This window comes from Ochotona princeps, chromosome 14 (genome assembly GCF_030435755.1).
Source record: "Ochotona princeps isolate mOchPri1 chromosome 14, mOchPri1.hap1, whole genome shotgun sequence".
NCBI classification, from domain to species: Eukaryota; Metazoa; Chordata; class Mammalia; order Lagomorpha; family Ochotonidae; genus Ochotona; species Ochotona princeps.
Genome location: NC_080845.1, coordinates 62,721,971 through 62,736,746, shown reverse-complemented (window position 1 = coordinate 62,736,746; position 14,776 = coordinate 62,721,971). Strand labels below are relative to the sequence as shown.

Sequence of the window (14,776 nt, the reverse complement as noted above, 5' to 3'; positions counted from 1 at the left end):
AAAAAAAAAAAAAACCACTGTCTTCCCAATGGTCTATTATTTTTATTATAAATCCAATTAATTTATCTTTATTTTCCACATGTTTCTTGCTTTCAATTCATCGAAAATGATTTATTCATTTTTATTACAAAGGCAGATTTATGGAGAGGAGAGACAGAGAACTTCCATCTGCTGGTTCACTTTCCAAATGGCCACAACATCCAGAGCTGAACTTATCCAAAGCCAGCAGCCCTTCTTTTTTTTTTTTTAAAGATTTTATTATTACTGAAAAGCCGGATATACAGAGAGGAGGAGAGACAGAGAGGAAGATCTTCCATCCGATGATTCACTCCCCAAGTGAGCCGCAACGGGCCGGTACGCGCCAAACCGATGCCGGGACCAGGAACCTCTTCCAGGTCTCCCACGCGGGTGCAGGGTCCCAAAGCTTTGGGCCGTCCTCTCCTGCTTTCCCAGGCCACAAGCAGGGAGCTGGATGGGAAGTGGAGCTGCCGGGATTAGAACCGGCGCCAATATGGGATCCCGGGGCTTTCAAGGCGAGGACTTTAGCCGCTAGACCACGCCGCCGGGCCCCAGCAGCCCTTCTTGATTACAGGGTTCCAAGGACCTGGGCCACCCTCTCCGCTTTACCAGGCCCATCAGCAGGGAGCCGACTCAGAAGTGAAGCAGACAGAAGCACTGACCTGTTGAGTCACAACGGCCACCCCCTAACTCATCTTGTTTCTGTTTTTGTTTGTTTAAATCTATTTATTTTTATTGGAAAGTCAGAGGGAGGGAGAGACAGAGAGGAACATCTTTCATCCTATGATTCACTCCCCAAGCGGCCGCAACGACCAGAGCTGAGCCGATCCAAAAGCCAGGATCGAGGAGCCTCCTCCAGGTCTCCCACGTGGGTGCAGGGTCCCAAGGTTTTGGGCCGTCCTCTTCTGCTTTCCTAGGCCACAAGCAGGGAGCTGGATGGGAAGTGGAGCCGTCTGGACATGAACTGGCGGCCATACTGGATCCTGGTGCGTGCAAGGTGGGGACTTTAGCCACTAGGCTGCCGTGCCGGGTGCTCAGTGTTTTTAAATTACTGTTTATCACTGTATTTAAAGTTTCTAGTAGAGAACATACACACGATAGACACTGAGGTTTTAAAACATACATACGGATGTTTTTACAATCTGTATCTTTTAGACACAGAAGATCTTTACTTCCATAGCCAGTTTAGTGGTGTAGTGTGTTAAGCCAATGTTTGTAACACAGGCAGAACGCTGTTTCAAGTCCCAGTTGCTCTGTTTTAAATCTGACCCCTAATAGTGTTCCTGGGAAAGCAGTAGAAGATGATCTGGTACCTGGGTCCCTGCCTCCCATATGGGAGACCCAAATGGAGTTATAGGATACTGGATTCAATCCAGTTCTGTCCTTGATATTGAAGTCACTGGGGAGTAAGTCAAAAAAGCAGAAGATCTCTTTCTGTGTTCCTGGTCTTTCAAGTAAAAATAAATCCTTAAAAATGTTTGCTTCAAATTTAATTATTGGTATGTTTACACTATTTTATTGTTTTTTGCTTTATTCCCTTCTGTTTTTAATCCTCAGTTTCTCTTTGCCTTCTTTTAGGTGATATCAAATTTAATTTTTTTTACATTTTCAGTTATCACATGATTTTGATTATAGCTCCCTGAGCAATCTGTTTAGTGTCCACTCTGGGAATTCCAAAAACACATCCTTAACCTCTCATAGGACACTTAAATTTCAGCTGGGATGTGGAGACACCAAAAACACACATCACATAAAATTCCATCAGACAGTGTCATACATTTCTAAAATTTCAACTGATTTAAGAACTAAGGAGGGAATGTGCATCTGCTTGGTGCACGGGTTAAGACAACACTTGGTATGACCACAGTTCACATTGAAGTGGCTGGGTTCGGGTGCAGCTCCACTTTCAATTTTGGCTTCTTGCTATCATGTACCTTGGGAGGCACAGGGGACAGCCCAAGCACTTAGGTGCAGCCCACCCATGGAGATGATCTAGGTAGGGTTTTAGGCTCCTGTGAGCAGATCAACCTGAGCTGTCGCAGGCATCTGAGGAGTGAACCAAGAAATGGAAGATCTCTCTCAAGTACGAAAGACAGAGACAGAGAGAGAAGAAAGGAAGGGATGGCTGCTGACACCGTGGTTTTTTTTTTTTTTTTTTAATTTTGCAGCAGATTGATTCTGTTTCCGGGCATGGATTTCTGTTTACCTTACGTGGAGTTTGCTTAGCGTCTTGAATATGTAGGTCGAAGCCTTTCTCCAAACTTGGGAAGCTTTCATAACGATTTCTTCAAATATGTTTTCAGCATTGCACTTTCTTTTCTCCTTTTCGACTTCCAAAATCAGACAACATTAGAGCTTCTGTTGCTTGGCACGCTTCATTTTTCTTTGCCATACATGCTCTAGTGAGATAACTTCAGGTATTTCAATTTTCAGTGTTAAAACTTCCATCTGTTACTTCTTTGTGTCTTCTCTATCTTGCTGATACTTTCTAGTTTAGCATTCATTTGAATGTCTGTGATGGCTTGTTCAAGCGTATTCACAAGGTGACAGCCAGATTTTGACATCTCTGTCATCCTGTCATTGGCATATGACAAGACTTCACAAAGCTTGTGAAAAACAGTGCTACAACTGAAGTTGATTCCGGGGCTCAGTTTTTAAAACCTTGTATCAATGGGTTCCTCAACAAATAAATGAATATTATTATGAGAAAAAAAAGCATTGCATGGATTTCAAAATTCATTGCAATGAAATAAACTTAGCTTTAACTTCATTTTTCTACGAAATTTTTCATGTCTCCTTGAGTGCTGGCACTCCTGTCAGATCAAGCTGACATTTTTGAAGTTTTTTTTATTTATTGAATAATTCTAGAATATGTTCCAAACTTGGGACAATACTCCGAAGTCATCAGCCTTGTCTGAAGCCTATGCTGGTACTGGTACTTCTGCTTCAGTAGGTTAGTGGCCTGGTTTTGGATCAGCCTGCAAGGTCTGAACCGCCTCCTGTGGGCTATGGACAACTCCCACAGGTGCGTGTCCCTTAGGGGCTGGTTTGGAAGGCAGTTGGCGTCTACCCATCAGCCCAGTTCTCACAGTTGTTTATATACTAACTAAGGTCACATCCATGCACGCACAGGGTGAGGGTGCTCCCTGGAGTTTGGCTTTACACAGTTGTCTCCCCCGGCATGTACGCCCACATTCCCGAGGATTCCCATTCCCAGCTGCTGGGGACCAGTGAGTCCCATGACTACGCCAGGCAGTGCAGTGGCAGAAGACAGAAACAATGGGCAACAGGTTTTGTGCGGTGCCCCTGGGGCTCCACTGCCTTTGCCAGCAGGGAAGGCTCTCCCCTACTGGCATTGTTTCCTAAAGCCTACAGCTGCCTGGTGCAAGGCATATGGAGACCCAGAAGAAAACAGGGCAGGGATTACCTGCTAAGGTGCAGGTGTTTCCTTTCCCAGAGGGTCTCTGAGCAGCCCCCGCAGGGCTCATATTTGCTCCTAAGCCTGCATGAGGTACAGGCACCCTGTCACCCTCCCACTGTGCGGCACTAAGTACTGAAGAGTTCCCCTACCTCACTGTGGCTGCTACTTCCCCAGGTACTCAGCTTTGTCACGTGCCTGTCCCAGATGTGCAGTCAAGCTCAGCGTCAAAAAATGCTGAGATGGCTGCATATTCTTTCCCTTTCTTCTTCTTATTTTTATTACAAAGTCAGATATACGGAGAGGAGGAGAGATAGGAAGATCTTCCATTCATTGATTCACTCCCCAAGCAGATGCAAAGGCCAGAGCTAAGCCAACCCAAAGCCAGGAGCCAGGAACTTCCTCCAGGTCTCCCACGCGGGTGCAGGGTCCCAAGGCTTTGGGCCGTCCTCTTCTGCTTTCCCAGGCCACAAGCAGGGAGCTGGATGGGAAGTGGAGCTGCCAGGATTAGACCGGTGCCCATATGGGATCCCAGTGTGTTCAAGGAGAGGATTTCAGCCACTAGGCCACCGCACCAGGTCTAAAACCCAGAATATTTTTTTATCATATATGCCAGATTATTTTTTATAAAGAGTTATCTTATTAATTGGAAAGTAAAATAACAGAGACAGTAAGAAAAAGAGATCTGGGCTGAAGTCCCCACCTTGCACCTGCCAGGATCCCATATGGATGCCAGTTCTAATCCTGGTTGCCCCGTTTCCCATCCAGCTCCCTGTTTATGGCCTGGGAAAGCAGTCGAGGATGTGCCAAAGCCTTGGGACCCTTCACCGACATGGGAGACCTTAAGAGGCTCCGGGTTCCTGGCTTTAGATCAGCACAGGTCCAGTCACTGCAGCCACTTGTGGAGCGAATCAACGGACGGAAGATGTTTCTCTCTGTCTCTCCTTCTCTCTGTATATCTGACTTCCCAATATAAATAAAATAAATCTTTAAAAAAGAAAGAAAGAAAAAGAGATCTTCTGTCCACTGGTACAACCCATTCAGAGACAAGCAGGAATCCAGACTGGATTTTGGTCTCCCATGTTGCTGGCGAGGACATGAGTATTTGGGCCATCCTTTGCTGCCCTCCCAGGAGCACTAGCAGGGAGCCAGACTGGAAGCAGAGTAGCCACAAGACTCGACCTACAGCTCCAATATGAGATGCCAGCATGACAAGCAGCAGCGCAATCATTGTCCCACAAAGTCAGCCATTCTGTATCAGATACTGTACCCACAGATTTCTCTGCACAAATTATGCTAGCCTCAAAATTACACTACCTCCACAGAAGACATTTCATTTCTCCTCCGAAGAGCACAGCACTGACAGTGCCCTGGTGAGGGGCTGTGAACCCTCGGGGCCTGGCTACTCAGCTACTCACAGACAGGTTCAGCAGGGCCCACCCTCAGAGCATGGGCAGGAGACCCCCTCTCTTAGTCGGGCACACGGCTGGAAGGACACCTGGGTCCCTAGACACCCCTACAGACAGGGTAGATTCCCAGGGGACATGGGGCCAACACACATTCTCATTCCTCATTCAGCATCCTGCCGAGACCTGGCCAGATCATGTCCACCATCCAGTTTCTCAAGGCCTTCAAGCAGGTAATTTTCACAGCTCAGCCATTTCTCGCCCTTTTCTGTGGATGTCAATCCACATTATTAGCTCTGCCACCCACTGTGCCTATTTAAAGAAATAAAATGCCTGGGAAAGGTTTCCTGGGTCACTCAGCTTACAGGTATCAGTTTAACTACACTGACAATTTGCTTCACCTTCCTGTAAGCGGTTGTGCATTAAAATCAAGAGGTCACCCCTGAACCTTTCTTGATTCTCAAGTGGACTTTTGCAGGTGAGTCTCCTCATCCTGCTCTCCCAGCCTGAGCAGGATCCAGCCCGTTCTTCTGAGGGCCCCAGTTCTCAGTGTGTGGGGTTGCATTAGTGGTAGACTTTTCAGCGTGCTAAGAATTTCACTGTGGTAGCAAAAGTCTAAGGTGAGATGCTGGAAGATATGAAACTGAAATGAATTTACAGATATGTCATAGCTGCTCAATGAAGTTAGGTCTGGTTATCTAGTCAGCAAATGTTTTCCTGCCAATGGGCAGTAACCTAGACCTGAAATTGGTCAAAAGAACTCTTCACATCTTCTTAAAAGAGCATCAATTCAGGATGCTTCCAAAGTTCCTAAGGACAGCTTGTCATGATCTGCACCGGCAGGTGCAGTGGGCCAGTTTCATCAACGGCTGGAGTCACACTCCTCCCGGCACCAAGCGGGCTTCTCCCCAGACAGCCCACAGCCCAGCCTGGAGGAGGCCAGGCCAGCGCTCAGCACACACCTGCTGCCTGAGCTTCCCACATGCAAAAGTCCTGGTGGTACTTCCTCACTCTGCTGATTAGGGGGCAAATGGGCAGTGAGGAGGGTTACTTCCAGGAGGTGGAGCTGGTGCCATTCCTACCTTGGCTGGCTTCAGACTGCAGGGAGCTTGGAGGCAGAGGAGGTGACGACTCGAGGGCATCGGCCAGTGGGTGCTCAGCCACAGGGCAGATGATAAACCACCGCTTCCCCGTGTGCAGAACTGTAAAGGACAGTGCGCTGAGGGAGGGCCTCTGCACGTAGGGAGCCCCCGCCCCTGCAATGAACCCACCGCTCCTAGGGTCACTGGGAACTGCATGCATGACTTGGGCAAGGGACTCACCATTCTGCTGATACACGGGGGCATTCACCTGCGACTGTCCGCTCTCCTGTGGAAGGGTGGGCGTCAGCAGTCGGCACGGCTGCCTCAGGGAAGCAGCCATCTGCCCAGCCCACTCCCCGGGCTCTGAGGTCTCACCTCGCCTGCACCCAGCACACAGGTGCCCAGGTGCGGGGGGCTGGTGCCAGGGTCCGAGCCCCGGTCGGCATCCGTGTCCTCGCTGAGCAAGTCCTCTGCCTTGTCCATCACTTCCTTCATCTGCTCGATGAACGTGTCCCTCTCAGCAGGCAGAATGAAACCATGCTCCACCTACGGCAGGCATGGCTGGTGAGGACTCTACTGCTCTGACAGGGTGAGCAACTGCATCCCCACACAGGGGCCGTACTGCTTAGCAAGTACAGCAGGGCCACTCTGGGGTGGGCCAGGAGCATGAGTGGCTCCACTGGAGAAGCAGGGCTCCGGGGGGCCCAGTGGCCACCAAGTGGTCCATGCTCCCTGTCCCAGAAGAGCTTTCAGCATCTGTCCCTAACAGCTACTCTCCCTTTGGGGAGGAAGAGCCCAAATGCTCAGCTCAGCGGCAAGCTCTGGCTATGGGCACACGCCTGTTTTTCACCAGAACTGCTGGAACCTGGCCTCCCCATGAGGTCCCCTTCAGCAGCTCCAAGGCTCTTCTCAGAGAGTCCCCAGAGTGGGCCAGGCAGGCCTGTGGCTCAGCTGTGGAGAAGGCCACTTAGAAGTGGATGGGTCTCAGCCTTGCTGAGGGTGCATGTGACTGCGACACTGTCCAAGGGACAGGCCATGGCTGCAGACCAGGCAGCCTGCTGTGACTGGGGCTGCCGGGCAAGAAGGCTGCAACCAGGGCCCAGCACAGTAGCCTAATGGCTGAGGTCCTCGCCTTGGACACGCGGGATCCCACATGGGCACTGGTTTGTATCTCAGTTGCTCCACTTCCCTTCCAGCTCCCTGCTTGTGGTCTGGGAAAGCAATCGAGGGCGATCCAAAGCCTTTGGAGCCTGCACCCACAAGGGAGAACCGTAAGAAACTCCTGGCTTTGGACAGGCTGATGAGGGAGTGTTAGCCAGGAGGAACGGGGGGGGGGGGGGGGGGGGGACAGGCAGAAAGCCGCTAGGTGGAGCCAAAAGTTCCTGCCAAGCAAACAGAAGACAACACACACCTTTACCTCAAGGCCTACATCATGACTATTTAAGGAATGCTTGGCTCAGTCCAGGAGCGACCTGGACTGAGTGAACCGGTGAACCTTCCCCGGGAGCAGATACCAATAAAATCTTGCTTTTATCATCACTCTGGTCTTGGTAGTCCTGCTGTTTGGGGAGGAGTGAATCAGCAAATGAAAGATCTTCCTCTCTTTCTCTCTAAAAATCTGCTTTTCCAAAAAAAAAATACTAAGTAAAATCTTAAGGAAAAAAAAGCTGAAGGAGCTGAGAGTATCTGTGGCCCAGAGGCTTTTCACTAGCCAAGAGCACCTGGTATCTTGGAGCAACCAAGTCGCAACATTGTCTCTTCTTCCTGTCTCCCTATGATTGTAAATGGGTTTTAAATGACTGAAGAAGGCTTCTGTGTGGCTCTTCCCTCCAGGCTTTCTTTAATTAACATAGGGAAACCAACCCTAGGGACTCTTAGTTCCACCCAAGATAGCTTGCATATATCCTGGTCTTTGTAAAAAGAGCTTTGTCAGGCTGGCTTTTTGGGGTATAAAAGTCTGGATGTTCTTAGACAAGGTGTGTCATCCTAAAAGCATGGATGATGGCAGCAGTGTAGTTTAATACAATCACTTCTCCGTTAAGCACTGTCTTGCTGTTTGTTCTATCAATCCTCACAGAAGACCTTGACCGCCTGCTGGGCAAGGCGCCATGGGGAGGGGCTGCCAGGCAAGAGGGCACGTGATGTCCCAGTTTAGGAAAAATCACTGAATACGACTGAGCTAGAATCCCTGAGAACTGGAGGACTGCTTTAAAAATAAATAAATAAATGAATAGAAAAACACGTCTCTTTTTAAGCCAATGCCAAAACATGAACCCTCGAAGTTCTACGTTCACCCGGCCCTGCCACACACCTGCTGCTGCTGAGACACTCCGTGAGGGGAACACTGAACTGCACCAGCCCCACCACGCAAGCATCCCTTCTTCCACCCAGGCCCCTAGAGGCACAGGAAAGGAGCAGGTGTGAGGGACAGGAGCTGGGCACCCCACAGGGGGCCAAATGCAGGCATTGACGTCATGCTTGCTTTGCAGGGGAATTTTAGATGACTGGGCTCAAAGTATCAAATTCCAATTCTTCACATTGGGCATGCTTGTAAAGGCAAGGCAAAGAGGAAGAGAGTCAGGGTACTGAAGAACCTCACCAACCATTTTTTCATGGCTCATTGCTACTAAGAAACTGTATGACCTTGTGGGCCAAACGGCCTATGTGACCTTTAGCACTGATGGGCCCTAATTCTTATGAATCAAGGCCCACCTGTCTGGTTATCTCACAAGTAGCTCCAAGTAATTAAGTGGGTGCTTCCCTTAGTTGCTGGAGGCATGGGCTGTCCAGCAGAGATAGGTAAGGACTGTGTGGTATTTCCCCTCACCTTGCAGGCTATTGTGAATTGCCCCCTTTCAAGCTACTGTGGGCAACCCCTATAAAAACCCTACGAATGTGCTGTTGGGGTCCACACTCCAGTAAGCGGTGTTGGTCCCGGCCGGCTGGCCAGTCGGTCAGCCAGCTGCCTGCTCTCAACCAAGAACCCAGGCTCGGATGTGCTAAGCTTAAATAAACCATCCTTGTGTACTTGGATCGACTTCAGACTCCTGGTGATTTCTGGAGATCTCAAAATCTGGGCACAACAGTATTAAATCAAAACAAGGCTAAGAAGATGGCATTTTTACAAGGCTCCCTATTAAGTCATTGCCACATGACTTGGTGTGTGGAGGCTGGTGTGCCCATACGCGTGACAACCTAGACACACCCCTGAGAAAACTGCTACAAACCCAGGAACAGGGCACCCACAGCTCTTGCAGTCACAGGCAGGTGGGGCGGGGGGGGGGGGTCACAGAAGCAACACCAGCCAATGGTGCTCCCACCCGAACCAAGCAAGCACGTCACAAGCCCTCACACTCGAACTGAGCGTCACCATGTGAACAGATCTATGCATGGTGTAAAGGCCCGCATGGCACATCATCTGAAACACTGTCCCAGCACCTGGGTGAGACCTTAGTCATTGCTCAGCTGCTCACTGTCGACCAACACCCTGCCAGGGTTTGCCAAGTGTCACAGAAGTGCCTGTGTTGGAAGCCTACTCCGCGAATCCCTAGGTGGATGTGTGAGAGGAGTCAGACTGGGTAGTAGGCAGTTATAGTATTCTGGGTCGCCCAGTCATTTATCTCAAATACAAAATGTTACTTTCTCCACCATGTCTTGGATTCTCCCAAGAGACAAGTGCATATTTAACATATCAAGAACATGCTTCCAAGGGTGACATTAACATATCAGTTCCCCACCTAAATTCCAGCTCTGGCCATCGCCAAGGGGTGCAGTGTCAGACTGGTTTCTTTATCATTAATAAGGGTCTGAGGAAATTCACCAGTAATACCCATTTGGGCCTTTTGTCCCAAGGCCAGGCACCATGAAAACCAGGAATTCTCCTTTGTTTATGGAGAAACTCCTTGGATGTGAAGTTTTAAAAGACTCTATCCCCCACCATTAACTTGAGTTTTTTCTTCTTTCCTCCTGCCACTATTGCAGGGGTTGAGGGTTCTTTCTCTCTTAAAGCTCCCTCCTGTTATTAAGATGGGAGCCTCTTTCCTCAGCTTCTCTAATAAATCTTGCTTTAAAATTAAACTGTGTCCACATGAAAACTCTCCTTTCCTGTGAGGCTAGAATTGAGGCTGTTGCTGTACTTTGGGGTCAAAAACAGATGGAATGTGACAGCAGAGCCTTTGGGGGACTGGGAATGAAGGTGGATCAAGCCCCAGGATGGCATCCCACAGCAGGCAACTGCTCAACCCTGCCAGGAAGCCTTCACCTGGTGCCAAGCGATGCTGGCACCCTGCTCACAGACTTCCTGGTCCCCAGCACAACAGGCTACGTGTGCATATACCTTGATCCCTTATATTACTCGGCTTCAGGGATTTTATTCTTGCAGTAGAGAAGGCAAAACAGTTACCTGCAACTTTCTTCCCCACTACGTCTCAACCTAGGTCCCAACCTGCCACTGGCCTAACTCCATGGTAGTAGGAACCCTGCTGAGTCAGCTTGGTGAGAATTCCCCCACCTCCTCCATCTAACTCTGCACTCTCTCCCCACCCTTGATGTCTCTCCCTGCCTGCTCCAGGGGCTATGAGCAACTGGCTCCCAGCAGTATTATGTCCGTCACCTGCCCCACCACCACAGCCCTGAACAGCAGCTTCCTGGTGCTACTAAAAAGCATGGGAATAATTTATTTCCTCTTTACCACCGTGGGGGCCATATATGGGGCCCCTGCCACATATGCGGACCATATATGGGGTCCTATCCAGGCTACCTCTGGGGAGCAGACACCAAGGAACCCACTTGCCCCAGACAGACAGATGAGGCCTCCCCTTAAAGCCCAAACTAGGACTTAATGAAACCAGGGCAGGGCCAAGGTCCAAGGTGCAGCTTGCTGTTTGCCTTCAGGTCATCACCCACGCAGAACAATTGAGGTCACGGACTTAAAATGTTTCATTATTCTGTTCCCTTGGCCCAGGGAGCCTGGGGTGTGTGAGCGTTTCCTGTGCCTGTACATCTCTGTGTGTGCTGGACGTCTTCTTAGGGCCTCACAGAACTGCTGAGGATACAGCGGAACACCCCAGGGCCAGTAAGCGTGGCACTGTGAGAAGTTTATGAGCAATGAGGACTTCCTTCATGGGTAGGACAGAGGTATAGGTAGAACAGGGGACCTGGGACAGAGATGCAGGGCTCGGCAAGAGTCCCTGCCCACGGGGGCCGGGGGGCACTGGCAAGAAACTCAAGGACATGAAGCACTGGGGACACTTTTCCTTCCGCTGACACCACATCGCCTGCTTTGCTCCCTCCTGCTAACCTGAGGCCCAGGGAAGGTGTTCTAGGGTCACTCACGTTCACCATCCTGGGGAAAGCTATGGCCACACCCTGCAAGCTATCACCATACACTCTCACAGGCTCTGCAGACAGAACAGGTGCAGACAGACCCACAGTCCCAGAGACAGCTGCAGAGACCACATCACATCCACAGGCTACTGGATGCCCTTCATAGGGCCACCCTGGGGTGCCTGTCCCCACGCATGCCCCAGGCCCTGCAACCACCACCACCGCTGCTGGGGTCCCACCTTACCATGTACGTGGCAATCTCGTCAGGAGCGTCACCATCCAAGTCGAACTTGAAGGTCACCATCTTGCGGTTGTGTGTCTCCAGCTGGCATTCCACCATTTTGTCCCCTGTGTTGCACACCTGCCAGGATGGACGAGGACAGTCAGCGGGCATCAAGTCATACATGTGAGAGCATGCCGCATCCATGCCTCCCTCACCCTCCACTCACGTTCAGGATGGTCAGCCGGGGCCGGCTGGCCCTCTCTTGCCGGGAGCGGGCACGTGTGGACCTGCGGTGGTGCCTCCGTGACGCTCTGGTCTCCAGCCTGCCCCCACCAAAGCCGCCTTCGCAGCCGTCGCTTAGTTCTTTGCCGGAAGGGATGTCAGAGCCTCCACAACTGAGTGAGAACCAAGAAAGTCAGGGGCGCCCATGGCGCAGAAGTCTCCTAAGGACTCTGATAGGTGACCAGCTTCGGCATAAGATGGCCTGGCCAGGGTCTGAAGCTGTGACTTGTGGAGGTGGGGGCCTCCCTGCCAGGGGTCCCTCAGGGCCTGTCTCTTCACTGCAGTGTCCACTTTGAGTAACATCTGGGCTTTCTGGTTATTGGCCATGTCATCCTGACCTGGGAATAGTGAACCCTACCCTTCCAGACTCATTTGTCTCCTTGTGCAACAGGTTCCCACAAGCCATCGCAAGCTGCTTTAGGATGGCACATGAACCTGGAACCCAGCCAATGGAACAAATGGCCACTTCCTCAGCACAGCCCCAATGAAGGCACTGCCCATTCCTGCCTCTGGGGCAGCCGGGAGACCCAGAATCTACCCTGTTCTTACAGGTCCTTCCCAGCCTCTCACAGCCTTGTTCAGCTGCAATGGCCTTGCTACTAGGACACAGAATACATGTCTAAAACCTCGCTGGAGCTCTGGCCACCAGATGACAACCTGGGCCTGACCAAGACAACACAGCAGGTGCCTAGGGCTTCCCCAGTCAGGGATAGGGAAGGGGCTGATGTCTGCTTCAATCATGGACAGCCACATGGGAAGTGGCAGCAGGGTTTCCCACAAGCCCGTGTCTGGGCCTGCGTCCTACACCCCAGGTCAGGGTGGGCCAGTACCTCTCACAGCTCAGCGGGAGGCCAGGCGGCTTGTCCTGCAAAGCCTGCTCCTGAAAGAAAAACAGTAAGAGACAGGTGGGATCTTGCTGCTGCGGTCGCCCAGCCTCCCTGTCCTGGTCCTGAGCCCTCTGATCTGCACTCGCCCCTGGGATTGGGGACCACAGGAAGCAGGCCAGAGGTTGTTAATCTTACTGAGAAGCTTCAAGTCACATGGGTCTCTACAAGTCAAGAGGTTGCTGCTTTCCAGAACTGCTAGCAACAGCTTCTACAAGAGCCCCCAAGCTGTGGCAACCTGTGGGAGAGCTCTCTGCACAGCTGCTGACAAAACACCCTCTCTCCATCTTGCTGTAGGTTTGCACACAGTGTGGAGTTTGGGGAGATAGAAAAACAGGAGCACACCCCAACTGCCACAAGTGCTTCTGACTCCTAGGGCTTGAGGCCCCAGGTCACAGAACGCACCCTCCCAGCACCCATGGTCTCAGGCCAGAGGATGAGCAAAAGCACAGGGACACACGCACCTCTGGAGCTGGCTCCACCGTCAGCTGGACGGCCGGGCTGGGGGGAGCAATCACAGGCCCGCCGGGCAGCGATGCACTTGCTGGTGGCAGGAGCGTGGCAGTCTGGGTGGGCACACTCTGAGACACTGCCACCACCATAGGGGCCAGGGAACTGGGGAACTGAGGCAGGAGCTCGGGAGCGGCAGGCGGACGCACATCCGGCAGCGGCGGAGACAGGACTGCAGCGGGCGTCACAGGCACAGCGGGGACGGGGGTGGCGTCTACGGGGTATGGAGGCGGGTGGCCCAGCAGGACCTGGAGGCACAGGGATGCAGGTTGGGAGTGCGAAGTGGGAACCCAAAGGAGGAGTCGGGGGCCGCTCCTCTGCAGTCTGCATGCCAGCTGCAGGTAAGCCCTAGCCTCAGAGCACATTCCGCACATGGATGTTGCAGAATCTCATAGGAGGGCCCGGCGGCGTGGCCTAGCAGCTAAAGTCCTCGCCTTGAAAGCCCCGGGATCCCATATGGGCGCCGGTTCTAATCCTGGCAGCTCCACTTCCCATCCAGCTCCCTGCTTGTGGCCTGGGAAAGCAGTCAAGGACGGCCCAAAGATTTGGGACCCTGCACCCACGTGGGAGACCTGGAAGAGGCTCCTGGCTCCTGGCATCGGATCGGCGCACCGGCCGTTGCGGCTCACTTGGGGAGTGAATCATCGGACGGAAGATCTTCCTATCTGTCTCTCCTCCTCTCTGTATATCTGACTTTGTAATAAAATAAATAAATCTTTATAAAAAAAAAAAAAAAGAATCTCATAGGAATACTCACCACCTACCCTCTTCCATAGAGCAACCTGTCCATTGGTGGAAATACTCCAACCCACCCTTCTTAAGTAACGAATCTACAGCTAAACCCAAAGTGTAGGGTATGCAGAGTGTCTGTTCTGTTTGAGCCTGCTCAGTTTGGAGCACACTGGAAGCCTTCAGGTGCTCCCACAGAGCATCTGATGCCTCCCACAGAGGTGCCCAGCCACCCACGGCTCACCCATGCTCTCTTGTCCTTGGGGACAAGAAGTGAGAAGGGCAGAGAAGAGGCTGTGAATTTTTAAAATGACTGGATCATCTGTCTTCTCTGTGTAACACAGGTCAGAGAAGGCTGAGGACTTAGGGCAATTTCTCTGCCTCTCATGAAGGCAAATGACTGTCCACGCGGGCCCACTGGCCACAGGGTCCTCTGCCAACTGCAGGGAGGCTTAGGGGGAGCCTCACTGAGCCAGCAGGGGTCATTCCTCTCCTGATCCGATGCCCCAGCTGTGGGGGTCCAGGGGTGGCCAGCCAAGGTCATCGACACGGGAAATCCATCTCCAGCTGTTCAGCAACCATGCCTGGAGGGACTCACAGGGTGGCCTCTGCATTCACCAGAATGCTGCAGGTCCAGAGGCTGGTGCCAGGCAGCTGGACCTCAATGCATCACAGGCCAGCCAGCTGTGTCATCGTGGGCTTTCCTCAGAAACAGCTCTAACCAGGAAGCAGCAGGCTTTGGCTTGGGGCCCAGACCTCATGTGCTTCCTCCCAACCACTTTTCAAACAACACTGTCCCACTGTCCCTTCCCTTTCCAAGCGCAAAGACCCCTGGAAATCAGATGTCCAGAAGTGATGCTCAGAGAGTTCCACAAGTAAGGGAGTCCATCTAAGGTCTC

At 51.7% G+C, this 14,776-nt stretch overlaps 1 protein-coding gene across 1 annotated transcript in view; it reads right to left on the bottom strand.

Moving 5' to 3' along the window:
- The window catches only part of WNK2 (WNK lysine deficient protein kinase 2), a 111,118-nt gene that overhangs the window by 29,451 nt on the left and 66,891 nt on the right, over positions 1-14,776 (bottom strand). The window contains exons 13-19 of the mRNA XM_058672431.1: positions 13,103-13,396; positions 12,585-12,634; positions 11,699-11,867; positions 11,494-11,610; positions 6,300-6,470; positions 6,165-6,210; positions 5,925-6,044 (exon numbers count right to left, since the gene is read on the bottom strand). Of these exons, the coding sequence (XP_058528414.1) occupies positions 5,925-6,044; positions 6,165-6,210; positions 6,300-6,470; positions 11,494-11,610; positions 11,699-11,867; positions 12,585-12,634; positions 13,103-13,396 (967 nt within the window). The remainder of the gene's footprint in view (positions 1-5,924; positions 6,045-6,164; positions 6,211-6,299; positions 6,471-11,493; positions 11,611-11,698; positions 11,868-12,584; positions 12,635-13,102; positions 13,397-14,776) is intronic.